Source organism: Dasypus novemcinctus, chromosome 20, assembly GCF_030445035.2.
Source record: "Dasypus novemcinctus isolate mDasNov1 chromosome 20, mDasNov1.1.hap2, whole genome shotgun sequence".
Classification (NCBI taxonomy): Eukaryota; Metazoa; Chordata; class Mammalia; order Cingulata; family Dasypodidae; genus Dasypus; species Dasypus novemcinctus.
In genome coordinates this window covers 49,152,579-49,178,610 of record NC_080692.1, presented here as the reverse complement: position 1 = coordinate 49,178,610, position 26,032 = coordinate 49,152,579, and the positions used below count along the sequence as shown (strand labels likewise).

The window sequence follows — 26,032 nt, the reverse complement described above, 5'->3', positions numbered from 1 at the left end:
CTCCCCGTGGAAGCAGAGGCAGAGGAGCTGGGGTCCAGCAGGGCCCAGCTGAGAGCAGGGCCAGGGCAGAAGAGAGAAGAGCCAGCACAAGTTTGCCCAGGTAAACAGGGATTTCAACGAGCTTCGACTTCAAAGTTCTCACTCCTTCCACGGTAAGGAAGTTTTTATAACTGTGGATGTGACCCGTTTATTGTCATGGTATCAATTCAGTGGTAGCATATTTTTAAAAAGAAGGTAGAAAATATCAGAGTGTACTGCAACATGTTTCAGTTAGATGTATCACAAGAAATGTATTTACTTTGGATAGCAGCCAAATAAATCTGAAACACACTGCATGGTCCCACAGTGCCCTCAGAGGTCTTAATTCACCCTCCGAGGAAACTGCCCAAAGTTCCAAAGTCCAGCAAGGGTGACGACCACGGGGCGGCTGTCAGGATAGAGTGTGCGAGTCGGCTTATGCTGGCAGGAAGGCAGTGTCACCAGGTCCTTCTCCGATGGGAGCGAATCAAGACCGGCAAGTGGAGAAAACGAGCAACGCCCTCGCTACCCCTGCCCTGCAGAGCCTGCCAACCACCCGCCTCCTCGCAGTGCAGGGGCTCTGGTCTCGGCAGTTATGCTTGCTCGAGAGTCAGAGAAATAATTTCCTCTCCGTGACCATGAGCGCATTCGGACTTTGTAACTGGACAGACCTTAGCTTTCGGTTGCTAGCTTTATGAAATGGAATAAACGCCTACCTTTCAGCGGCGTGGTGTGGATTAGTGTGAAGTGTCACAGCCAGCGTGGCGCTATGAGCTCAGTAGTCAGTGCCGGTCCCTCTTGGTAGTGTCGTATTGCCACCAGGCTTTGGGTAGTGGGTCAACCCAGGTGTCACGGTTATATGTGGCTATGTCCTCACTGTAAATGCTGAACAAATGTTCATTACACTTACACGGAATCGCTAGGCGGGCAGCTGCGTCTAGAATGACAGGTATGGCGAACTCTCCTGCAAATGCCAAGGCGAATGCCATCAAGGTCCTTTTGGTTCCGGGAAGCAGCTGGGGATGCGTGGGGAGCGAGGGCAGGCAGAGAGGAAAAGCGCGGCACCCTGTTGCATCGGGGCTGAGTTGAAGCCGTTATTGGTATTGTGAACAGGACTAACCCCGTTTTTCGTGGCCACCGCCACCTGGCCCTACCCGCTTCCCACCAGGAGGAGTCAGATCACAGTTCACTTTTGAGCGCTAGACTTACTACTTCAAACGAAAGGCACCTTTTTGTTCCCCCAAATCAAACTTTCAGGATGAATTTATGACTGTCCCCCTTTTATTACTGAATAAACGAGATTAAACTAAATTGTTTTTCCTTAAATATGGCAAGGGCTTTTTTTTCCCTCCATAACAGTGGCACTGATATTCTTTAATGCAGGTACCAAAGGGAAAAAGGAAAGGAAGAAAAGCAAAATTCCGTCCTGGCGCGCTGCTTGCTAGGATACGATCTCATTGTTTCTTGCCACTGTGCAGGCCGGCTACCGTAGACCCTGCCCACCCCTCAGCCCGGGTCTCTTCCTCAGTCCCCCCCGTAGCTCCCTGAGGGACACATGGCCTTCAGTTTCCAGGACAAAGCGCGCCATGGCCACTCCTCCAGGCCGGCGGCTCCTCGCTGATGCCCTGCTGCCCAGGACCCCTGCCCTGGAGTCTCTGGGCTTCCCCGGCACACGGAAGATGACAAACAGGCCCAGGCAATCCTCTCCAATGAGCTTCGCAACTCTTCCAACTTACCAGATCGATCTTTCGTGGAGGAGTCCTCTTCTCTTGATTCCAGACAGGAGATGCCACAAGGCTTAGATTCCACCCGAGGAAGAAAAGATGTGCAGGGCCTGTGCCGTCAGCTGAAGCCTTACCTGTTGGCTGGAGCCCCAAAAGGCGCAAACCCAGTCTGCCCTCACAGGAAGGCTTGGTGCTCTGCCCTCTGGGTGGTGGTGAGCACTCTTCAGCCCCTTCTCTCGGCAGAGCGATGGAGCGGATGAAGATCTCGTTCAGGGTGCCTGGAGCCGGGCACTTTGCTCCAAGAAGGCCCTGCGGTGTCTGAGCTGCATGGGCCACAGCTGCGGTGGACACCTCCCCGACACTGCCCTTCAGTCAGCTGGCGGGAAGTTTTCTGCCCCATCTTCTCTGCGCCCAGTCACTATTGCTCCCACATGTCACCCATGTGGAACTTGTTCAGAATCCTTTCTCTTCAGGGTTACAGTTTTGCAATGAAGCCTCACCTGTCGATATGTCAGCTTTCCAACCCCCAGGCTCACCTGGTACAGTGAAGCAGACAGGCACAGGGCTGGGCAAACACGCGAGTCCGCCGGCTGTCAGCTGGCTGTGTGCGCTCGCCTGGGCCCCTGAAGCCAGGGTCCTGCTGGCTTCAGTTAGGCTATTCCCTTTCACACAGAACATCTGCTCTTCCTTTTGTTATTTTCCCTCTCCTGTTGATACCTGGTAGTCTCTTATAAGGTAGGTTTCCTGTTTGCAAATTTTAGTTAAATTAAAAATAGTATATGATTCTTTAAAGATGCCGTTCTACAATGAACTTTTCCAAATCTGCAGGTACGTCATTTCCATTTCCTTTCCCGTATACCCTCTCTGCCCCGATCCCTCAGCCCACAGCCTGCCTATGTCTCCTCTTCTCACACACAAGTTTCCACGGCTGGCGCGCATGAGTAAAGCCCCCAAGTGTGACTGTTGATACGTGTTATATATTCCATTCCAACAAATTTAGGGGAGTTTGTGAATTGTAAAGAGTTGACGTTATTGTTTTCCGTATCAGAAAGGAAGCCTAGCAGTTATTTCGAACAAAGGAAAAGGAAGTCAATGAAAATGAAGGCAGTGAAAATGAGGCTGTTTTTCAATGGACTTTATTTTCTTTTGTATGGTGATACCAGCAGTGCATAGTATTCTGTAAATAAAATATACAATCGAAAAATTTCTAACCTTCTCACAAATCATGAGTAAGTTACATTGACCTGAATAAAGAATATTTGGCATCTATAACAGTCTCCTGATGTTTTAATCAGGTTCTAATAACAAACTGAGTTTTTCAAATGACTTGTATTCACATTAAAATAAAACACAAATATAGTAAGTTTCAGAAACAGTTATGAAATAATGAATAGTAGGGTGCAAAGAAAATTATTACTAGCATCAAATCATGTTAGTTATGAATAAATAGTAATCTAGTGTTAGGAGCTTTTTGAAGAAGCACTTGGTAACTTAAAATATCATAGCACTGATGTTCAAATACAGTTTATAACAATCAGGTCCAATGGCATTTATTGAACTGCCCATCCCACCTCAAATTGTGAAAACCTGTCTTTTCCGCAGTTGGCTCTCATGAGTAATGATGTAGTGCTGAATAAAAAATAGAATATTTTTCTAATACCCCTAAAAAATAATAAACACAGTAACATTTTTTGCTGCAGCTTTCTATTTTCTTTATAAAGAATACTTGGGCTACAGAAAAATATGAACCTCATTTTATCATCACAAAATAGCCATTACTGTATAAAACTAGTTTTGTAGTCTCAGCGTTACTAGAGACAAAATGTTCAGACAAATGTGCAGTTTTAAATGCCCCATTCATTGGCAGCCTGAGACGTTTGTAAGTAAAAGTGTGCTTAGGCAGACTGTTAGTATTTTGATGTAATGATGTATTTAACCAACAGGAAGATAAGCTTAAAATTGAAGATCTCTATTTGGTTTGGCTTCCATCAGAAATTACTTCTACAGATTGTTTTGGGGCTTCTGGGCCTGTTCTTGTTAACAGAATTTAAATAATCCCTCTTGTTCTTCCTTAGAAGGTAAAGGGATCCAAGTGAAAGGCTGATGTACTTAAAGCACCGTTTGTCCCTTGGCGAAATGTCATCAAAGACACTGAACACTGTTAGTGTAAAGTGTATAGTGACACTATACACTATACACTCATTTAGCCTGAATGCTCAGCGTGGCTAAATCCAGTTGTGGACAAAGAGGGATCCTCCTGACCTCTCCAGGAGCCAGCTGGTATATGAAAAATGTCATCACTCTATTTTTTTAAAATGTCATCTTTTCACCATCTTCCTTAGGTGACAAAATAAAATTTCTATTTTCTATGTACTGTATATATACATCCACTTAGAAAAATATATAAAAATAAGACAATAAGCGGCATGTGGAGGTGTGGCTGGCATGTTTAAAGAAATGCCAGGTGTTGACTTTGACAGCCTGTGACATTGTGCTCAGGCAGTGCCAGAGAACACTGATGTGACATTACTCCCATGCTGGCTACTGCCCTAGAAATCTGCCATGGTGCCAAGGCGATGGTAAAACACTCATGTTGAATGCAAGGCTTTAATTTATCACAGATTTTTACATTAAATAGAGGAAAATCGATTACTCTTTCATTCACCAGTGTCTCATTTTCATGGCAACTTTAGAATAGGCATGGTCGCCCTGCTTTCCATTTCTGCTCTAACAGAGCAGGAGTTGGAACGATAGATGACAGGCAAGCTGTTGCTTATTGTTTGTATGTGAGTATTGCAGGAAAAAAATGCAGAAAAAAAGGACTAGGGGCTCCGAAGCACGCGCAGGGCCTGCAGTCACACGTTGGAGTCTTCATCTGTAACGCTGGCGCTGGGGGAGCAGGCAGCAAAATCTCGAAACATGTCGTCCTCCTTGAGCATGTGCTGGAAAACAAGGGGCCGGGAGTCAGGCACACGTGAGCCGGACGCCCTCCACTCACTGAGATGACTGTGAAAGGTACTTTTAGAATCACGTTGTAACGTCTTTTCACGACTCACCGTTAGGTTGTTGATGCCTTCCGAGAACACGCCGATCTGTCGCACTGTCCCTTCTGAATCTTCCATCTGCAAAGAGCACACCATCATGTGAGATGCTCGTTCACGCAATTTCAGGGAAATGCAGCAAGATTAATAAAGGTCTAAGAAGAAACAATGCAAGGTGTACTGAAGGGGAGGGAGCAACACGACACTTCTGATGACAATCTCCTCTCACTCCTGCAACCGGAATTAAAAATGAGAAGGAACGCTTTACTGGCGCATCTAGCCTAAGGCTGTGACTTTGACGGTGGCATCAAAGGATGCTGGCTAGAGGACAGGGTGTGGACCTGTGACGTCAAGCTCAAAAGGCTGGGCACTATGGCCTGTCCACTCCTCACTGCTTTCCTTAAGCAGAGATGGTGACAGACACAGGCTCCAGAGCCAACCCGGCAGGCTGGATCGCCAGCTCTCCCACAGGCTCCATGACCTTGGAGAAGTTACTTGGCCTGCCCGCACTGTTTCTTCATCTCTAAAATGAGGGCTATTGCTAACAGTAATATATGTCATACCTGGGCATGGCAGACGACCTGTAAGTACTTACTATTATTTTGTTATGACCTTTATTTTTAGGTTTCAAAGACCCCTTTCTCGATTAGCAGGCAGCAGTGGACAGGGCCCCATGTCGCGTCTGAACGCTGAAAGAACTTTAAAGTAGCAGCGCGGCGGTGTGTGTACCTGCTCTAAGCGGTCCAAGTCATCCTCGTCGTACAGGCGCACGTCCAGCCCAGGCCTCAGCCCTTTCTTGGCCGCACTGCCGGAGGCTTGCCCCAGCTCCATCGGACAGACGTATTCCTCCCCATCTTCCTGCCTCTTCTTTCTCAGATTCCCAAAATTGCTGAAGGCAAGTTTCTTTGGCTTTAAAAGAAAAGCAAACAAAAATATCCAGGGGTTTGGTAAAATTCATATCACAAAGGACTGATAAAGTATAATTATTCACACGCTTATATAGACAAAAGCAATTGGATAATTACATTTGTATAAAAAAACAAAGGCATCGTGGAGATACAACTGATGCGTCCAAATATGAAATACGGTTACGTGCCTCAGAGGATGAGGCTTGTTCTCCTTATTTACATCGACAAGCTGAGTGGTCAAGGGAGAAGCAGCACATGCCACAAGTCTCAGTTTTTGTGACACAGGACTCAGTGCAGTGGGATTCTCAGGGCTGAATCCCATTTTGAGGGTCTCCCAATCTCTCTAATCAGCAGAAGAAAACGGTGCTTGTTCTGTTTCCCTTCTGGTGAGGCTGCGATGCACTCGGGTGCCTGTTATGCTTCCGCATCGCTCGGTGACTGCTATAAGGAGGTGGGTTCTTTTGGAAAGAATGCTCCAGCGCTGCGTAGAGGAAACGCTGTCTCGTCGCTGGGTGCTCCCAAGCCCATCCGTTGAGGGAACGGGGATCGGGGTCACGACTCAGAATTTAAACAGAACAGGATCTCGCAGAAGTTTTAAATTGGACACTCTTTTAAGGAGGGGGCCAAAAATAGGGGGTGAAGAAAGGTGCTTTGTGCGTATTTCTCTCCACATTAGGTTGGTAAGGAGAACTTAATGCAGAAGAGTTGGCATAGGGATGATTTAAAGGGAGAAAAGGAGTCTGAATTCGGTATGACCCCAGCAGCCAGGCAGAGGAGGAGAAAGCCCCTTTCACGAGGTCTGCCTGGCTTCATTGCTTAAGTGTCTTTTCCAAGCCTGTAAGGCTGGGCAAACACAAGCGAGGAGAGGGAGGCATGCTGGATCTGCGCGAGGAGAGATCCTCCTCCTCCTGCGCTTGGTTTGTCCACTGGGAAAACAGAACAACCGCAGTCAATGCCTGGCCCAAGCCATCGATGACAGACGCCAATATCTTGCTCTTCCTCACTGTCAACTCTAAGAACATAAATGACTTGAGCAAAGATTCCTCCAGATACAAACCCCCAAAATGAATATTCTTAACTATTGCTTTTTTTTTTTAATTGTAAATTTTTTTCTTTTGAGGTACCAGGGCCAGGGATTGAACCTGGGACCTCATATGTGGGAAGCTGGTGCTCAATCACGGCTCCTCTGAGTTGGTTTCCTTGATGGTTTTTTTTTTAGGAGGCAGTGGGAACTGAACCCGGGACCTCCCACGCAGGAAGCAGGCGCTCAACCGCTCGAGCCACATCCACTCCCATGAACTGTTCTTAAAGGTACATTATAGCTCTTCACCCCAGCCATAGAACTCCCAAGTCCCAGAAAGAGGAGCGGCAGGCGAGAGTCGGAGCAGAGACCTTGCTCCAGCAGGTGCCGAGCGGCCTGAGCGGAACCGACCTTGACTTTGGCCGTGGCTGTGAGCAGCACGTAGTCCGGCAGCTCCATGGCGTCCCGCTTCTGGTGCTGGGCCTCGGCGCCCACCAGGAGGTTGAAGTGGGTGGCCAGGTGTCTCCGCAGCAAGGTCTTACTGGGCGGGATGTTCAACAGCTGAGCCATGGTTTCCACGTTAAAACGGGGTTCTAGAACCTGTGAGAACAGTGACGACGGTCGCACGGCGCCGTGTGTCGCCCACGTTTGTCCTGGGCTTGGTCTGCACAGCCCAGGGGGGCGGCGGGGGCGCTGAGCTGGGCCTCAGGCGTCCTCTCTGTCTCACCCACGCTGACGGCGGCAGGGCTGCCCCTAACCCCAGGCCTCCACACTCAGCGCCGGGCCCTGCCCGCCGGCCTGCTGCCTCTGTGCCACCGTGCAGAAGTGCAATCTGCAGGGGTTTTAAAACGTGTTCACGTAAGACACGGTGGCCAGGTGCAACCCAACGTAATAAAAGGGAAAGGTGCTTAACTCATATCTATGGTCGTATAAGGTGAATTAAAAATAAGGTAAACTATTTTGAAGGTAGAGAGTCACTAGACTCACCAGATGCAATGGATGTGTCATGATGATGGGGGAGAGTGTTACTGTGGGGGGAGTGGTGGGGTGGGGGCGGTGGGGGTGAATGGGGACCTCATATTTTTTGAATGTAATATTTTTTTAAAAATGAATAAATTGAGTAGAATTTGGAAACAAAAAGAAAGATTAGAAATAGAATACATACTAATTTAGAAAAACTAAAAGTAAAAATAAATCGGGGTATTAAAATGAAAAAAAAAATAAAAGAGAAAAGAGAGTCACTAGGAATACTACAGGAGGGTTGGGTTCGGTGACTTCGGGAAGATGGCAGGCGAACTGGTAACATCCTCCTCATTGGACGGAAGGAAACCAAACAACGAAGACAAAGCTTTACCATAAGCCCGCCGTGGACCCCACTGCCTCTGAGGTTGGGGGCGTATTCCGCCAGGTCCACAGAGCGCAGCCACTCCATCACGCGGTGATTGGTCCACTGCTGCACCTCGGACGGGCTGATGCTGCTCTACGGGAACAGACAAGGCCAGCAGCTCAGCTGTCGACCACGGTCCACCCACACGACCCACCACGGAGCACAGCTACTGGACAGCCACTACACGTCCAGCGCACAGCTTAACAGGGCACAAAGCGTGCCTGGTAGCTTGAATTCGCTCTTAACGAGTTAGTATCACAGCGTTGCAAGCTTTTTTTACACAAAGATACAACATTCTTTACTAAAAGGCCAAGCCAGTTGGGGAAGTCTTTATTGTGATACTTAACTCCGTGGCTTAAGGAGGCAGGAAAAAATACACCCAAGCCAAGGAAGAAGCATAACTGAGAAGCAACCCTTGGCCGCAGTTACCAAGAAAAGAAGGGATACAGGAAAACGGGATGCGAGCAGGGAATGAGGCTGAGCTGGAGAACCTGAGGAAGCCGGCAGCTTCTCCTGGAGGAGCCAAGGGGAGGGGGTCTGAATCTGCTCCCAGCTCGGTCGTGTGCATGCTTCTAATCCCCAGCCTACAAGGCTACCTCGTCAGACGGCCGCCTCCGCAGACAGTTTGGCTCAAAGTTATTTATCCTCAGGACTTGGATGGCCCTTTTGATACTCAGGTGGTGCAGCACACTCACAACCTTCAAAGACAGCAAGTCATCCTGCAAACAAAGACGAAAGGAAGCGCTCTCGGTGTGGGGCCGTCGCAGGAGGGTCTTCCCAGGGAAACCTCAGAAACTTGGAAGCACAGTGAAGAGCCCCTCCATCAATGTCCCCAAGGGTGTGCCGGGTTCCCAAGGCTTTCGCTCAGGGACAGGACCCTTCTTTCTGCTCTGGACAAACCCTCCTAGCACCCAACAGCGAGAACTAAAATTAAAGGGGCTCCCACTGCCCCTCTGTCTTCCGGACACCCCAGGAACAGCGCTGCCTGCATCAGGACAAAAGGCCATCTGCTCTGGCTTGACCTGAAAAGCAGGTAGTTAAGCATAAGAAAGGGCCCAAGCCAAATGACCCTTTTTTCCATTCCTTTCAGCTGCCATCTGAGAGAGCGATGCTCACGGTGGCCAATCCTTGCTCTCCTGAGCTAAGGCCCATTGTCGTTGCAGGGAAAATCAGAAGAGCTGTCTACACTCTGCCCACTGCCGCCCCACGCCTCTGCTCTCCACAGTCCCCAGTTGTAAGTTATTCTGCCTTATCTATGAGACACTATGGCCAATTTCAGTAAAACGATGTCAAATGGTGCAAATGCTTTGGTGAGAGTTGAGAGAAGAAAAATGAAGGAGTCAGAAGTATCAACATATATAACCAACCAACCCCTCCACGGAAAAGCTTTCACCAGTCTGTGGCTACTGGGAACATTTTCAAACATCCCAAACCCACTAAAACAAGTTATTTTAGAAGAAGGTAATTTGGGGTGTGTGTCAAGATAAGCACCAAATACACCCAGCAACTAAATAAGGAAAATACCCATTTTAGGCACACCTTAGTGAGAAGGCATTTCTTATGGGGAAAAAAAAAAAGAAAGAAGAAAACATTAATCTACCATAAAACTATTTTTAAAGTAAAAATATTAGCCCATCAGTTTAAGTCCTTAAGGGTACTAGCCCAGCAAAAATTATTCTCTGCAATTTTTCTGAATTAATTTCTTGAAGGCAATATTTTGTCAGAAGTTAGAAAAAGGCATTTAACATAGTTTAATCTAAGTTTGAGCCACCCATTCAAGACATTTCAATGTAGGCTATTTTCACCTAACTAAAGTCTATCAACAATTTTTAAAAATACCTACAAGAGGGCAGCGGACTTGGCCCAGTGGTTAGGGCGTCCGCCTACCACATGGGAGGTTCGTGGTTTAAACCCCGGGCCTCCTGACCCATGTGGAGCTGGCCCATGCGCAGTGCTGATGCGCGCAAGGAGTGCCATGCCACGCAGGGGTGTCCCCCGCATAGGGGATCCCCATGTGCAAGGAGTGCGCCCCGTAAGGAGAGCCACCCAGCACAAAAGAAAGTGCAGCCTGCCCAGGAATGGCGCCACACACACGGAGACCTGACACAGCAAGATGACTCAACAAAAAGAAACAGATTCCTGTGCCGCTGACAACAACAGAAATGGACAAAGAACACGCTGCAAATAGACACAGAGAACAGACAACTGGGGTGGGGGTGTGGGAGAAATAAATAAATAAATAAATAAATCAAAAAAAAAAATAATACTGGTTTCTTTGAAAAAAAATATCTACAAGAATAATTTTTACAGTCGAATTAAAATGGTAACTATTTTTGAAAATCTTGATAATTTAAGGAATTTTACAAGAGGGGCTATGTTCTTTCCAATAAAAGCAGAGTTTTTGTGATTTCTTTTGGATTTTAAAAACTTTATTTTTAAGTAACTTTAGATTTACAGAAGAGTTGTGAGGATAGAACAGTGTTCGCTTCACCCAGCTTCCCCTAAAGTTAACATCTTATATAACCACGATACATTAACTCAAACTAAGAAATTAACGCAGGTAACAATACAATGAATTAAACTAGGCACTTTATTCAGATTTCACCAGGTTTTCCATTTAAGGTCCTTTCTCTCTTCGAGAATCCAATCCAGGACACCACACGGAGACAGACTTTTGCGACTTAGGACTTCCGGGGTCCAACTCTCCAAGGTATTATCATTTACTCCTCTACAGCCGCGGAAGTCACACACCTGGTTCTTGTGATTGTTAAGCCTGAACTTGCTCATATTCCTACCTGGATGGGCAACTGAAGAGTTAGTAGGACTGGCTCCCGGTGGACACAGGCAGCCTGGCTTCAAAGGCTCTACCACTGTCTACTGCTTCCTAACTATGGAAACTTGCTTAAGTTATCCAAGATCTCAATTCCCTAATTTCCTCATCTAAAAAATGGGGCTGGGGGGAACACATGTGGCTCAAGCAGTTGAGTTCCTGCCTACCACATGGGAGGTCTCAGGCTGAGTTCCCAGTGCCTCCTAAAGAAGACGAGCAAGACTGCAAGCTGATGTGATGAGCAAGTGTGGAAAGCTGACACAAGATGACACAACAAGAGACACAAAGTGGAAAACATAATGAGAGACTCAATGGAACAGGGAGCGGAGGTGGTTCAAACAATTAGGCGCCTCCCACCCACATTGAAGATCCTGGATTCGGGTCCCGGCGCCTCCTAGAAAACCAAGGAAGACGAACAGATATAGAAAGTGCAAACAACGAGGGGGTGCAGAGAGATAAATAAAACAAATTTTTTAAAAAATGCGGTTAATAATAGGACTAACTCAACGGGTTGCCGAGGATTGAGTTGAGTGCTTAGAAGAGTGCATGGCACAAAGTAAGTGAGCCACGAGGTACACGTAGCAGCTCTTGTTCTACGCAGGTTTACATGAAGTGTCTGCCCAGGAAGACTTTGACACAAAGACAGAGAGAAGAAAAAAATCTCATGAGCTAAATTTCAAATTTCTTTGATACTGAAAAATCCCTATTGAAGCTGGCTCTGAGGTTTCCATTTATTAAAGACGTGTGTGGTGGCTGGAACCGTAGCTGAGGCACCGAAGGCCGTCGGAACAAAGAGTGTCTTGAGCAGAACACTCACCAGTACCGTGGGTTTAGAACAAAGTTCCCCGGAACGCCCCCGTCCCACTCTGGTGAAAGGGAAGAGCCCCTCGCCCACTGGCTGGAGGCTGGGAGTGCCCAGGGATGAGGGGGCTGCCCGCTCCCAGCTGACCCCTGCCCTAGCAGGGCTGGGTCGAAGGGGGAGGCCGAGGGGCCTTCAGGGAACAGCGGACCACAGCAGAAGGGAAGGAGAGTAGAGGGGAGCAAATGTCCCTATGGGGGTCTGGTCACAAGGCAGCCTTTTCTGGGTGGTCTTACATAGACAAATACATAATTTAGAAACTGCCGGAACTTCTCAACTCTATATTCTTTTTTTAAAAAAACAAAACAAACGCCGTTATGAGATATTATTCACATACCATAAAATTCACCCATTTTAAGTGTATATATATTTTTTTGAGGTACCAGGGCTGGGGATTGAACCCCAGACCTCACATGTGGGAAGCTGTGCTTCACCACTGAGCCACACTGGCTTCCCACAAAGTGAATACTTCAATGTCTAAAGTCCCAAGTTTCTATACAGTCAGCCTCCTGGGGAGCTCTGTTTAATGAGGCTGTACTGAGCTTAACTGGGTTTTCCAGGTTCTCCACGGCTGCTGCCATCACCGAGCCCTGCAAGCCTCCGTCCAGCTCCACAGGCAATGCCTCGCCTCTCCTCAAGTCCTCAGACTCGGGAGGATCCCTGTGAAAACACTAGACTCTGCTTACTCTGCTCTTCCCGTGTTTTTCGGAAAGAAGGCCGCGGGGCGAGGCACTCACCACGGTCAGGTAATGCAGCATGCGGCCGTCCACCCGCCCTTCGTCAAACTGCGTCTTGTACTGCGGCAGGCCGATGTCGTCCAGCCACCCTGCAGCAGAGAGGCGAGTGTCGTCAGCACGCCCAGGAAACCCGAGCTTGCCGTTAAAAAAAGCAAAGAGGCACTGTTAGGACTGGCTTTTCAGGAATAAAAGCCTCTTACTCGTGACCCAGTTGAAATCCAGTTTTCCGTGATTGGTTTCTTCTTCGGATCCCAGGGCTTGCAGTGCCAGCTGGAGTTTCTTCCGATGAAGTGAATGCTTGATTCCAAGTTCCTGAGAGAAGAAACAGAAACACTGACTCTATAATTCTGTCAAGGAAGCTGGCATTAAAGACCAAAGAATTCCATGAAATCAGCATGCTAGCCCAGGCTGGTAAAAAGGTGCAGCATGAAGGGCCCCTAGAACGCTGCGACCCTGAGACCAGGCTGTCGGCAAGCTCGACATGCCCTGGCAGGCTGACTTCTTCTGCCAGCGTCACGGGGATTCTACTTTTCTTTTCTACAAAATGTTAAGCCATCAGAAGAAAATACTTTTCTTTTGTAAAGTGAAGCTGAGTTGCATTTTTACATTGAAAGGATGGACCAATGATCATGCCACAAAATGATTTTGAGAAGTATGAGCTAAAGGCTCACTGTTATGGCAAAACAAGTATTTTTCATTAAAAACGCCTAGTGGCTTCAGGGTTCCCTGAGGCATCTCCAAGACCAGGCCCTTCCTCTTAAGCCCGTGTGATAAGACGAACCCAGAGCAGGAGACCCAGACTTCTTCACCAAGACAGACTGGCTCCACCCCTGCCCCTTTCTGGATTATAAAACAGGCCTCGGTTCATGGGTTCTTTCCCTCTCTTGGTATCCATTTTGTGAAATGAACAAACAAACAAAGAGAGGAACAGTCACCTTCTCCAGATCTTGCTGAGATGCCTGCAGAAGTGTTTGGCCAGATACAATCCAGTGCCTGCCAGGGTTCAGGTAGGACCCCAGGCCCTGCTCTGCGAGCCAAGTGCAAACCTGCTCCTTGGTCCACTTGGCAAAGGGCATGTCCAGGTCACTACAGAGAATGAAAAACTGAATGAAAAGCAATTCAAAGTCAAGTCCATGCCCTCTCATCAGGACTTACAACTAACCACACAGTCAGCAGACACAGATATCCCCTGGTGATAGTCATTTGACCATGAAAAGCTTAATTTTCAGTATGTCCTTGGAGGAAGTGGTACTGGCCTAGAAAGTTACCTTTTAAGGCCAGAGCCTTCATTTCACACGAACCCACAAAAGAGTCAATGTGACTTAGCAAGGGTATGTTCTATAGAAGACGGGCTCAAGACAACACAAGTCATTATACTAGTTTCAACCAGTGCTGTTTGAAGATTGGATTCCCAAACAGGAAACATTCAGTCAGACTGAAAGAAGCTCTGGTCTAACTTGAATTAACTTTAGCAGAGTTATGGCTTTTCTCCAGATGGCAATCAATAAGAAGAGGGCACCATGCCATCACAGCGCAGGAAAGAGTAATCAAAGCAAATTTCTGTGTTCTTTCGCGTGGATACATAAATAGTGTTCCTGTTTGGGGGGAAAAAAAGAGAAATGTGGAGATGAACGGAGACTTTTAGGAAAATAGGAAAAGGAGGTCCTCTACTGTGCACAAAGAGGGCACAGGGCAAACGAGACAGTGGGGTATTTGAAGAAGGATGGGAGCCTCCTCTGGAAACCACGCCCGGGCCCACAGGCGGGAGGGCCGGAGGGCCGGGCTCCCGCCCGTGCTCACTGTAGAGATTCAGCCGTGCTCGTGCCACGCGTTTGCCAACCCTGCCCTTTGACCCTCAGGAGGGGGGGCCAGGCTGCTCCAAACCAGCCCTGCCCTCGGTAAGAGTGTACGAAGAGTTCTTAGAGGCGTAAAAGATGAAACAGTTCATGACTGGCACATTTTAGAATTCTGATAAAATTGATGTCTTTAAATGCTTTCACAGACTCCATTAATAGCTCATGTTTACTGAACACTTAGTTTTGGCAGACACTTGACACCTATTCGCTCATTTGATCTTTTCTTTTTTTTAGGGCCAAGCCATTTTACTGAGGGACTCTAGGGGGTCGAGGAAGGGGCGGGGATGAGGGCTGACGCCGGCAAACTGGCAGGGACCTCTGGACCTTGCAGCTGCGGAAACTCATTTAATCTTCATGATCCCCTTTTGGTGTAGCTACTAATTAGTGGAAAAAACCTAGTTACAGAGCATGGAAGTAACTGCTTAAGGCCACCCAGCTTGGAGAAAGCGGGAGGCCAGGGATCAAATCCCAGCAGCCCGACTTTCAGCCTACGGCCTAACTACCCCACCCTTCCTGGACTAAGCTTTAGGGTACATGTAATATTTTCCATGTAAGATTCAAGCACAAAGACCGTTCTACTGCAGATGCCCCTGGCCTCTGGCTGTGGCTCCTCAGCTAACTCACACAGCCCTCCTCATTCACCTCTGCCACCCCGCCCGGTTCTAAACATGAGCGACCCTCCACTGCTACCTAGTGGCTTTGTTTACCCCGGGACGGTGCTAACTGCCGAGGGAGAGTGAAGAAGCCTGACACCGGGCTGTTCTTACCTGTGAGACTGTCCCAGATCTCGAGACCAGCCCAGCCGGGGCCCTGCAGTCGCCCTTGTCCCTCCTCTCTTGAATTCAGGCTCAGCCATGTCATCGGGGTTGAACGTGGTGGACTGACTTCTCCTAAGTCTAAAGAGAAGACACAGAGCACACTGCCATGTGCGACCCTTCAAAGCTCATCAGCACGTTACCAACTGATGATCCTTCGAGCTACCACTGTCTGGGTGCGTTAACAGAGACATGTGGGTTTAAATTTTAACTGAGACCCGAGGGGTCAGTCTTCCTCCATAAGAGGAACACAAAAGCATTAAAATTTCATGCCCACTTCAACCAATGTACGATTTATCCCCACATTTGAGCAAGACATTAGACACCGGCAAGATCAGGAAGAATGACAGTACCTCATGTGCTATTCTACTTACCGTCCGAAGAGTTTCATGATGCCTCTGGACTTCTTTTTGGCATTTGGAGATGGTGGAGCTATCTGGAAAGGACTGCTGCCCTGTGGATCTTTTGGAGACATACCAGCCAGATCTAGGGGCTCTGCCACCTCCTTTTCCGTTTCAGCTATTCCAAGAATGAAATAAAGACTGGGTGAATTTTAAAATATGGAACGAATACCACTAGATGTTAATCTTCTTGGTTTAGCAACTTTTAAGAATTCTTCAGCTATAGGTCTATATAAATCAGTGATTTTCAGAGAGCACCCTGCAAATATTAAAGACGGAACAGAAACATACTTTTTGTTCTAGTCTATTCTACTGTGTGCAAAGCGAAATGACTTTCAAATTAAAACCGCTCTGGGATTATGACTCAGAGGTGTGATGGAACCGATATATTCTTTCCTTGAGTAACATGTATTTCCAACTTTGCTGTAGCACGTGGTACTAGTAGTCACTTCCCACCTCCTTCACAACTACCACGTCCCTTCGCTCCTCTCATCTGATAGCTTCTCCTTGGCTGTAGCCCCCTACTCTCTTCCTCCACTTGAAGTTCCTCCCAAGTGTCTCCCAAATTCCCTCTGCAGGATCTCCTAACACAGACTAGAAGCCCAGCGACTCCACGCTCAGCACTCAATGCGGCTTCACACATCTCTTAAGTGGTGGCAGCCGAGTCTCTGGGCCTCGCCCCTCTCCGCAGCCCCAGGCTCTGACGCCTGAGTAAATTCCCAGTCACTACGCCAGGGCACCTCGGAGTCAACAAACCCATCCAGCTACCTGGGAGTCTTCTCCTCGCAAAGTCTCTTATTTAATATTCCATTAGCTGTGACTCCACTCATTCCTTTTTCTCCCTTGGCATTGATATCAAATCAGTTACCAAGTTCTGGTAATTCTTTATTCAAGATATTTATTCCAACCTGTTATCTCCCAGGCACTAAGAGAAGAATGAACTGGATTGCAAACATTTTCCTTTTGCTATAAAATTAGTGCCTGACGAGTTTGCCTTAAAAGAACATCATCTACCTTTGCACTCCCAGATCTCCAAGCACTAGCTACTTTAGTTCTGTCAGCTGTCCATCAGTAGATGATTCCAACCTAGCAAACACAAGAGCTACTGCTTCCTCAGTGTGGCCATTCACAGTTTATAAAGGAAAATAAAAATTGTACAAATGGAATGAAAGAAACGGTGTTTCAGCCAAGATTTTAAAAATTGCAGAGGCTGCTTTTCTGTGAAGCAAAGCTGTGATTACAGGTACTAGTAAGCAGTGTTTGCCTCTCAGCATTGATGATGCAGTTCTTCAAAGAAAGAGGAAAAACAGTTGAGAAGTGTCAGAATTGATTAATTTAATTCGTCCAGTGTCCACTCTAGACATTTAAGACTATGAAGAGAGACAAGCCAGCTCTGCTGATCTGTTTGCATAAGATATGTGGGTAAGCTATGTGGCAGAACCTACGGAGAAAACCCAAAGGAGCCTTTCCTTTCAAACGGGTGAGATGCCACTGAGAAGTTTGCCAAAGCCACCCTCCTTTTCAAAGCAGCAAATCTTGGTTTTCTTTTGGCTGGGAAGGAGTTTTCCCCTCCAATACCCTCCTCTTTAAAGGGGGAACTGAACTTTCTCTCTCCTCCAACCCCTCTGGGGTTTCCCAGGGCCGTTCCTGCCTCGTTTGTCTCTTGAGAGAGCATGGACAGCTGTCTCTGACGTCAGCAAACGTCACCTCCGTCCTCAGGAGCAAACGCCCTCCAAGAGGTCACCTAGAGCTAGGTGGTCAGGGCCTCCCCGGACAACTGCCTTTCTTTTGGGGGCTGGGGAAAACGCACCCGTGGAGGAGGACTGCCAAGGGTCTGGGGTTAGTGCTTCGAGGGTGAAAGAGCTAGCATTCACAACGCCAGGGTGCTCCCGCCCTCTACCCCCGAGGCAAAGGTGCCTTTCTGCGCAGGTCCTCTCGTCCTGCTCACTGCGTCTCATCAGCATTGGTTACAGCAGGGTTTAGGCTTGGAAGCAGCAGCTCGACAAAGGGCAAGGAACGCTGTGGAGCTGCCAGCTCACTCTCGAGAGTGCACAGTCGCCAAGAGCAGGGGTTAGCTGGGCCTGGCGCACAGCGCTGGTGAGGCTGGCATGCGAGGGGCACGGTACCTAAGGTAGGTGCACTGGCACTTCGCTTGCGGTCTTCAGAAATCCCCCAACGCGCACAATCCCACGCAGCCCAACGGAGAGAACACAGGGGAACGACAAAGTGAAACTCTAGTCCAACTCCTGCTAGCACAACCCACACAGTGGAGGTGGGGCCTGCGCCGCTGGGGGTTCTCATGTCACCCGCAGGTTTTGTTGATTCCACCCCACCCCCCGCCTGAGTCATTTGTCTCCTCTCTGACAAAGAACTTTATGAGTAGATGAAAAAGGGACGGGTACAGATTGAGCGTTTCCTTACCCTCAGGAGAATTAGGGCAAGGGCGTTTTGGCTGTACATACCCAAGTTTGGAGCACTCGCTGTCCTCTTGTTACTTTTTATTTTAAAAAAGCCCCGGCCAAAGGAAGACCTGGCTTTCCGAGTGCCAAAGGGACTGTCGTCCACGGAAGCTTCGTGTCCTGGGGCTTTGGGAGGGAGGCTTTCTGCTGGCGCTTTATTCTAAGAGGGAGACAATAATGATGAGTGAGAGCGCTAGAGCTCCTAATCTCTAACTCGTGCCAGGCTCAACGCTGACCGTTACACAGGTGATTTCATGTAAAAGAATAACTAACACACTAGTGACCAACAGCAAATGCAGCAGAAGTTTCAAAAAGTAATTCTGAAAGCCACTGGAGAAACATCAAACAAAACCACGTCTATTGCTAATCTATGATCAACGTGTTGAGGGCTTTAAACATTTAGGATATGGACCAAATCATTCCTCGAAACAAAGAGACAAGATATGACACAACCATAGCAGAGACTTCTTACTTTTCTAAGAATTGTGGCACTGATCTGGCTATAAGACACTTGCGATTCCAACAATATTGCTACATCAGTAGAAGACCAGCAGAATATTCTACACAGCAGGTGTTAGTCCTGAGCTTCTATACTGGCAAGGTAAGGAGATTCAACTCCAGTTTTTGTGATTTTTTTTTAAAATTTATTTCTCTCCCCTCCCCCTGCCCCCCCAGTTGTCTGCTCTCTGTGTCTATTTGCTGTGTGTTCTTCTGTGACCGCTTCTATCCTTATCAGCGGCACGGGAATCTGTGTTTCTTTTTGTGGCGTCATCTTGCTGCGTCAGCTCTCCGTGTGTGCGGCGCCACTCCTGGGCAGGCTGCGCTTTCTTTCGCGCTGGGTGGCTCTCCTTACAGGGTGCACTCCTTGCACGTGGGGCTCCCCTACGCGGGGGACACCCTTGCGTGGCATGGCACTCCTTGCGCTTGGGGCTCCCCTACACGGGGGACACCCCTGTGTGGCATGGCACTCAGGCCAGCTCCACACGGGTCAAGGAGGCCCGGAGTTTGAACCGTGGACCTCCCATGTGGTAGGCGGACGCCCTATCCATTGGGCCAAGTCCGCTTCCCAGACTCCAAAGAACTTCTCAAAGAACTAATAATAAAACTAAGGTACAATCAGAAACTATTTAAAATTGTTTGTTTTTAAAACTTAGATTCTGGGATAGAGTCCTAGCTTGCCCACAAGGTAGCAAACATGGATTACCAATTATCAAGGACTGTGATAATTCAAATACTCTTAAGATGAAAGCAATTAAATCTTTCTTTTTAGATTCAGAAGCTCCTTTAGATCTCTGCAGCCTTCCGAGGCCTCTATCAAGAACTCATCTACGATTAAGTCACCTTTTCAACGCCTCCTACTTTGTTCTGTTTTTTGAGCTGGCAACCACAGGAACACGCCTGTGATATACTGCTCTGGCGCTTACAAAGATGCTCCTGTGTGCACATCCTCATTGCTCTAATACACCTTGCTCGTTTGTCTTCGGGAGGTGGAGAGAGGGGCCAGGAGGTACAGGCTTTTAAGGTGCTCGTTTCACTCAGTGAGCCGACTGCTCACAGGAACTAAAGCCTTACAAACCCCACAGCTCGGGGCACCAGCTGGCTACGTCTCAACCCTGATGTCAAAATCGCTTCAACAGTCATTGAATTGGCAGGACAGAAAAAAAGAGGATGCCTGCAGTCCCAGCTCTGCCATCTCCTTGCACACCTTGTTGGCACCCCAGCTTTGCTCCGGGCGCTGCACCCCCTCTGGAGGCGGCAGCAAGACTTGTGAGCACTTCAGGGGCCACCAAGCCGGCCACTTGTCGACGACGACTTTAAAAACACCCAGACCTTGCTCTGGATGCACAGGTTATAGAAAATAAACTGCTGGTCATCGAAGGGCCAGAACACACATTTTAAGAGGGTTTTTAAAGAACAGGAAAAAAAGAGCTTAAATAGCACAATTAGGGTTTTGGTTTTACTGCAGATACATACTAGAAATCTAAAACATCTTACATTGCAATCTGGACACAGAAATTACCTCTGGAGGCTTCTGAATCGACTCCTTGTCCTGTTCAAAACAACAACAACCACCATTAGGATTGCCATCAGAGTCCTAAATATATTTAGGATTTGCTATACACAGGTCTACAAATTTAAAAAACAATGACATCTATTTCTAAGCTACAAAATCCAGTTCCGTTTATTTCCTACTGTGTTTTACAGAAGTCTCTGTTTTTTGGTGTTAGATACTGCTTTCAGTTATCCACATTCCTACATCTTAATATGATTGTGAACTGTGGTATTTAATAACTCTCCCTTAGAGAAGTCACATGCTCTCCTTAAGGGTTTTATTTGCAAAATGGGAAAAGACAATGATCCCCAAATGTTTTCTTCTTCGAGTAACAGGCACAGAAAAAGCAAAGAACCAACCCCTTCTGCCGTCTCTGTCTTCAGGCTGTCCAGGCTGCTGGACTTGTGCAGGCTTGAGGATCTAAGAAGAACCACAGTAATCACCAGGATTAGTAACAGGCGGCTCTGGCACCACTTTTCCTAAATTGTGTGTGGGGTGAATACTGATAATAGAAGAAAATCTGGACTCAAGCAATCACTTTTGTGCTTAACTAGAAATTCTAACACTGAGTTCTTTTAAAAGCAGGGGTGGTTAACTGTCCTGCCAACAGCTCTAAACGCCCTGCACATGCTAGAATGGCTGGAAAAACACTGAGGATTGTGACTGTGATGTTGATATTTGAAAACAGACCAGTGTTTTCCCTGGACCAGTGGGGCACACTTAGCATAATTAATTTATACCAGGAACTTTTTAATTACTCAGGTACCATTTACAGCTCATCCTCTTTAATGAAAATAAAGAGCAAAAGTTTTACTTTTCAATTCACTGAGGAATCAATTGTATGGTTCTGGCAAAGCAATTAATTTTATAATTCTGATCAAAGCATACCATAAAAATTTATTTGCTGTCCTATGGAAGTCTAAGTGACATAGGACACATCGAGAGATTTTTCTCTTTCACATGGTTAGCATTCAATTATATGGAGCTGGTGTTACTCAGACACTGAAGGCAGCAATATGAGATGGATTTTAAAAGAGAGGGAAGAAAAAAGTAAGCTCTTTGCTCTAAGAAATAGGGTTAAAATACAAATATATGAACAAACTTTTTAAAGGCATTTTCACGTACTTTGCTCATATACGTTGCTAGATGTAGTGGGCTACCAAATAAAAGGAAAAAATAGTGGTGAGAAAAGAAAAGATCTTATCTTTGAGTATTGCTCTGAAAATTGATTTTCCTAATTTAATCCAGATTTTAACTTGGATAAACATAGATATTAGGTAAGTTTATTAAACTGAAAATGCAAAAAAATACTTCAGACTTTCCAGTCATCACATCATTCTCTGTAATTTCTTTTCTACTAGATTCAAAATGTAAGTCAGTACAAAAATGAAAAGCACTGGACCTACATACAGAATGATGAAGGAAAGCTAAAGCTCTGCAGACACCTGAGATGCAACTGCAGGAAAAGAGCCGGCGGGTCTCCATGAGCCACCCCGCCTGCAGGCGTCCCTGTCGTGTCAGCGCACTCAGCCCGCGGCGCAATCCACCTGTCAACCCGGGCAGCGCTGGCTGGTAGTGGGGACACAGCACCCTCCTCCCTCCCAACCCCCATCACATTTTTTCACATTCAACAAAATATAACTTACAAGAGACTATCACACAGTTGGGTTTCAACAGCTGCAAAGATTATTTTCCCATCACTAAAATATAAAAAAGGAATACAGGAATAAGTAATAGACCATATATATTCTTGGTGAACTGAATTGTCAAAAACAAAACACTGTTCAAGGCAAGTTTTTTTTTTTTTAATATTATTGTAAGATTAGGCCATTCGTTTGGGAATATACTGGCAAAAAAATCCTATTTGCCTAGGGAGGAAATACTCTACCTGTGTCCTGTCTCCTCCATAACCATCTTCTAAATGGCCTCATTTAGAGAATGTTATTCTCTTGCTTACAACCCTTCCAAGGCCACCTGTGACCTAGGGATAAAATCCAAGTTCCTTACAACCCCTCTCTGATATTCTAACACGAACATACTACTCCACCTCCACAGTCTCATCTCCAATTATTTTCCACTTCACACTTTTTTTCCTGCTTCACAGGAACTGAAGTATATGCTTTCCTTTCTTGCTTCTCTGCATAAAACTGAATCTTTGTATGTAAATGCAGATGTGCCCTTGTTTTGAGTTGATCTACTATTTTGAACATTTATATCCCAATGTTAGCTTGTAAGTGACATACTTCTCTTCAAATGAAGTCTCTAGTTTAGAAGGCAATGCTGCTTTCTCAGAAATTTCCAAGCCTGTAGATGCTGGCAATAATGAAGGGATTGAAACTTGCAAGATGCTGGAGTGGAACTGTAATATAATTATAAAAAGTCAAAGTTCAACGAGTAAACAAAGCCACAGAGTGACAAAAAATAAGACAGTCTAGCAACAAAACTTCCAATAGCTGTGTTTAGAACGCTATTCTTATATTTATAAAACGATTTCAGAATATAAGCATCTACAAACCAAGTATTAGGGAAAACATTTTGCAAGAAGGTAAGAGGTATTGGGGATCAAACCTGGGACCTTGTACATGGGAAGCAGGTGCTCAACCTAAGCTACATCTGCTTTCAAGAAGGCAATTTTTGAACTTAGTTCTGAATAAGACACTGAATATTTTGGATAAGACACGATAAAGGCCATTAAGTAATAGTTACCCTAACACACGCTGAGCCCTGGGATATCGGCACATACTAGGTGACCCTAGGAAGGTCACTTAACTAGAAATTAGTTTCTGTTAAATGAGAATGGCAATGCCTACCTGGCCGATATGCAACTACTGAAGGTAAGATTTGGGCCAAGTGCTTTGTAAACAAAAGCATTATATTCCTTTACTTTCTACCACGAGTCTAGTGTGGGGCCTTGGTCAAGCTGTAACTATTATTCCAACTAAGTTGGAACTAGTTGCCAACTTCTATTAACACAATTAATGAAATGGATAAATAAAACAAATTACAACCTACTTTGTGGTGACTACTCAAGACACTTTGTTTAATACCAACAACATTACACCTACAAACAAAATGTACATTTTCTTAAACGAATGCTTGGTGTATCCTAAGGGTGTCATCTGTGAAAGAATTTTTAGACTCTTGTTTTTAGCAATTTCAGCCACTGCAGAACAGTTAGGTTGTGGGCCACATTATGATCTAATAAATGGAACACTTTAAAATAGATGCATTTTTTAAGAAAGTGAATAAAACTCGCTTCCATGAACTCACTCCTGCAAGTCGCTCGGCCCGCGAGAGCTCCTCACGTGCAAGCCCAGCCCGTCAGGAAGGGGCTCTCCCCTGAACACCAGCCGATCCACAGCGGTCACCCCGCAGGAGCCCCACAGTCACAGCTGCTGAGACTCACCCCAGCCCCGGAGAGTCCCCCGAGCCCTGGGCTCCCGAGGTCCTAAAAGTCCGTGTGTGATCAGAGCACGCGCCTGACGGCACGCTGCTCCCTTAAGTGAGCAATCAACTCCGCTTTGTGGTTTGTCTCAGTCACTGAGTGGTGGCCTCATTCCTTGACACTGTAAGAGGTTATAAACTGTGAAGTCATGTTGTTATAAAATAGGTGATCATATCACTACAATGTTTGCAGTCTGAGTCTTTATGATTATTCCCAGGCAACTTACTGAGCCGTCATCCCTGCTTCCTGAAACTCATACATCTCAGGTTCCTAATTGTGGGAAAAAATAACTATCCATTTATTTATCTCTTTTCGAACTTCAAGGCTTTAACTCTAACCTCACATCTTACTCCTGCCTCTTCTACAGAAATGTGGTTGGGCTCCCTCAATCCTTACCAAACCATTCTTATTTCAAACTAAAAACCTATCGATAAACTACAATTCACAACATAAACACACTTTTTATTTTAAGGATCTGGGATGATCTGGTGTAGCCTCCATGGGCCAGCAGCCCTTCTCTACCAACATAGCCCACTCACGAGATGTCAGGTGTCAGTTTTCCGTCAGTGTGAATACAGATTTAACAGTTAGGGGGGGTTTCCCCTCTAAAATATTTCTTACTATTTGATAAATTCCATGTTTTAGCCTAACCCCCACCCCCAGATTTAAGGGAGAAATGTTGTTTTCTCCTTGAATTCATTTTCTCATTATATAATTACCAACAATATATACGAAAAGTAAAAGCTGACACTTGGTTTCTTCTGGCCACCAGGGTCAGATATGAAAGAAGAGATGACCAAAGAAAGGAACTTTTAGATATAAAGGAGCCTAGACAGGTTAGTTAAGAAACGACTTCTGGGGAAAGAAACCCAGGTGCTCAGGAAACATGGTCTTGGGAGTAAGCCAAGGGTAGGACTGCAAACCCTCTGTTACTACCTCGGGGGCATTGAGGTGGTTCTGTCTCTTGGAGCCTTTCAAAGACCCTAAAAATCTTAAGGGGGTGCTACTTAGCAGCCTTATAGGGAAACTAAGGTACGAAGAGACTTACTTGGAAGTTATTCATGGATATGCTTTTATCTAACAGAGTGGGTTTTAATTTGATAAAATATCCAAAGTGTCTTTAACAGAACTACACCAAATTAGACCATAAAGGCATAGAGATAGTATAAAATGAAGAGTCTTTGAACTCTCAGACTTTCATGAGCACAAAACAGGCTGAGAAAAGTCCTTGGCTGCAATAACAGGCTACTTTTTTTTCCGAAGAGGTACCGGAGAATGACCTCAGGACTTCGTACATAGGAAGCAGGTCCTCAACCACTGAGCTACATCTGCTTCCCCAACAGGCTACTTTTCAGGGAACAGGGAGGATGACTTGGAAGTCTGGGCCCTGACACAGGAACTGGCTGGATTTCAGAACTGCTGTGGACTGCTGTGGACTCGACAGGGGTGCGCCTTCCATTTTCCCTCTTTTTGAATGCAAGTATCTTCAAGTAGTGATCCTATGCCTATTCTACCGTTTCTAAGTTGTTTAGTAAAGAGAAGGAAAAAACACACATTTCAAATAAGGACCTGTAGGATACAGAAACTGCCAGAACAAGTCAGTAACTGAACTGAGGAAAGGGCTTCTGTCCTTGTTATCCGTCAGGTTGGCACGTCAGTCTCATCAGCATGAAGCGAACACTGAGCGTGTGTGAATACCTCTTCTGGAGCACTGGTGTCGAGGGGGGCGTGGCCGGGCGAACCTGCGCTCGGAGCAGGTGATGGACTTTTCTCCGGGTCGCCGACGCCCTGAACATCCAGTACGGTGGAGACGGCGCTGGAGCTGGGCAGGCCTTCACATTCACCATCCCCGCCTGGCAAAAGGCAAAGCCAGAGAGGACGTGAGCGGCTTTTCACTCACGGTTCATTTTCAGAAGGAGAGAAGATTCCCAACTGGACTGAGTGCAAAACTCTTTCTGATCCTCAAAAATCACAGTCACTTTTCCTGGCATCACTTGAAAAGTGTACAACACGGGACCTAGGAAGTAGCACCTTGAACTGGGAGCACCTGAGGCCCAGGGTTCCTTGGGCCACACCGAGGGCACGAGAGGGATTTTAACAGAGGAGGTCGTATCTGATAGAGCCATCGACTTGCATGATTGAAAGAACATGAACAGTTAACGTACAACAACGGCCCTCTTGTTATTTTGTTTCAAAATTTGAGGCTTTATAAATTTTAGTTTAAAACTAACCTAGCTGAAGAATACCTGTACTACCACAAACTAATTCTGCATCACAATAGTCACAATTTTTTAAATAACTCAATTTTCATCACTGCTGTGTTCTTTAAAAGACAGAGAAGATAGGGAGTGGATGTAGCTCAGTGGCTGAACGCCTCCTTCCCACATATGAGGCCCCAGGCTCAATCTCTGATACTTCCCAAAAAAAGAGGGAAGAAAAATGACACAGAAGAGAAAAACAGGGGAAAAAAGGGTAGAC

General features: G+C 46.4%; 2 protein-coding genes across 28 annotated transcripts in view; both read right to left on the bottom strand.

Annotated features, from left to right (window-relative positions):
• Nucleotides 1–1,483: 1,483 nt before the first annotated feature.
• On the bottom strand, nucleotides 1,484–2,420 carry REP15 (RAB15 effector protein). Its single transcript, XM_023583938.3, is given in 6 exon segments — nucleotides 1,484–1,740; nucleotides 1,743–1,834; nucleotides 1,836–1,920; nucleotides 1,923–1,961; nucleotides 1,964–2,065; nucleotides 2,279–2,420. Coding segments are annotated over 6 exon segments (699 nt in total). The 3' UTR covers nucleotides 1,484–1,501.
• A 442-nt stretch (nucleotides 2,421–2,862) lies between these two features.
• Nucleotides 2,863–26,032, bottom strand: part of PPFIBP1 (PPFIA binding protein 1) — a 213,418-nt gene continuing 190,248 nt past the window's right edge. For 13 of the 27 annotated variants that reach the window (XM_071210223.1, XM_071210225.1, XM_071210227.1 and 10 more), the window contains 18 exons: nucleotides 25,253–25,407; nucleotides 22,353–22,468; nucleotides 21,756–21,809; nucleotides 20,469–20,529; nucleotides 20,077–20,106; nucleotides 18,060–18,216; nucleotides 17,724–17,756; nucleotides 15,571–15,715; nucleotides 15,149–15,277; nucleotides 13,461–13,611; nucleotides 12,726–12,837; nucleotides 12,526–12,614; nucleotides 8,696–8,818; nucleotides 8,067–8,192; nucleotides 7,124–7,312; nucleotides 5,513–5,692; nucleotides 4,799–4,864; nucleotides 2,863–4,684 (listed from right to left, as the gene is read on the bottom strand). In XM_071210223.1, the coding sequence (XP_071066324.1) occupies nucleotides 4,598–4,684; nucleotides 4,799–4,864; nucleotides 5,513–5,692; nucleotides 7,124–7,312; nucleotides 8,067–8,192; nucleotides 8,696–8,818; nucleotides 12,526–12,614; nucleotides 12,726–12,837; nucleotides 13,461–13,611; nucleotides 15,149–15,277; nucleotides 15,571–15,715; nucleotides 17,724–17,756; nucleotides 18,060–18,216; nucleotides 20,077–20,106; nucleotides 20,469–20,529; nucleotides 21,756–21,809; nucleotides 22,353–22,468; nucleotides 25,253–25,407 (2,003 nt within the window). In that variant the 3' untranslated portion in view covers nucleotides 2,863–4,597. The remainder of the gene's footprint in view (nucleotides 4,685–4,798; nucleotides 4,865–5,512; nucleotides 5,693–7,123; nucleotides 7,313–8,066; nucleotides 8,193–8,695; nucleotides 8,819–12,525; nucleotides 12,615–12,725; nucleotides 12,838–13,460; nucleotides 13,612–15,148; nucleotides 15,278–15,570; nucleotides 15,716–17,723; nucleotides 17,757–18,059; nucleotides 18,217–20,076; nucleotides 20,107–20,468; nucleotides 20,530–21,755; nucleotides 21,810–22,352; nucleotides 22,469–25,252; nucleotides 25,408–26,032) is intronic. The other 14 variants (XM_071210228.1, XM_058282959.2, XM_071210230.1 and 11 more) reach the window with 3 other exon arrangements.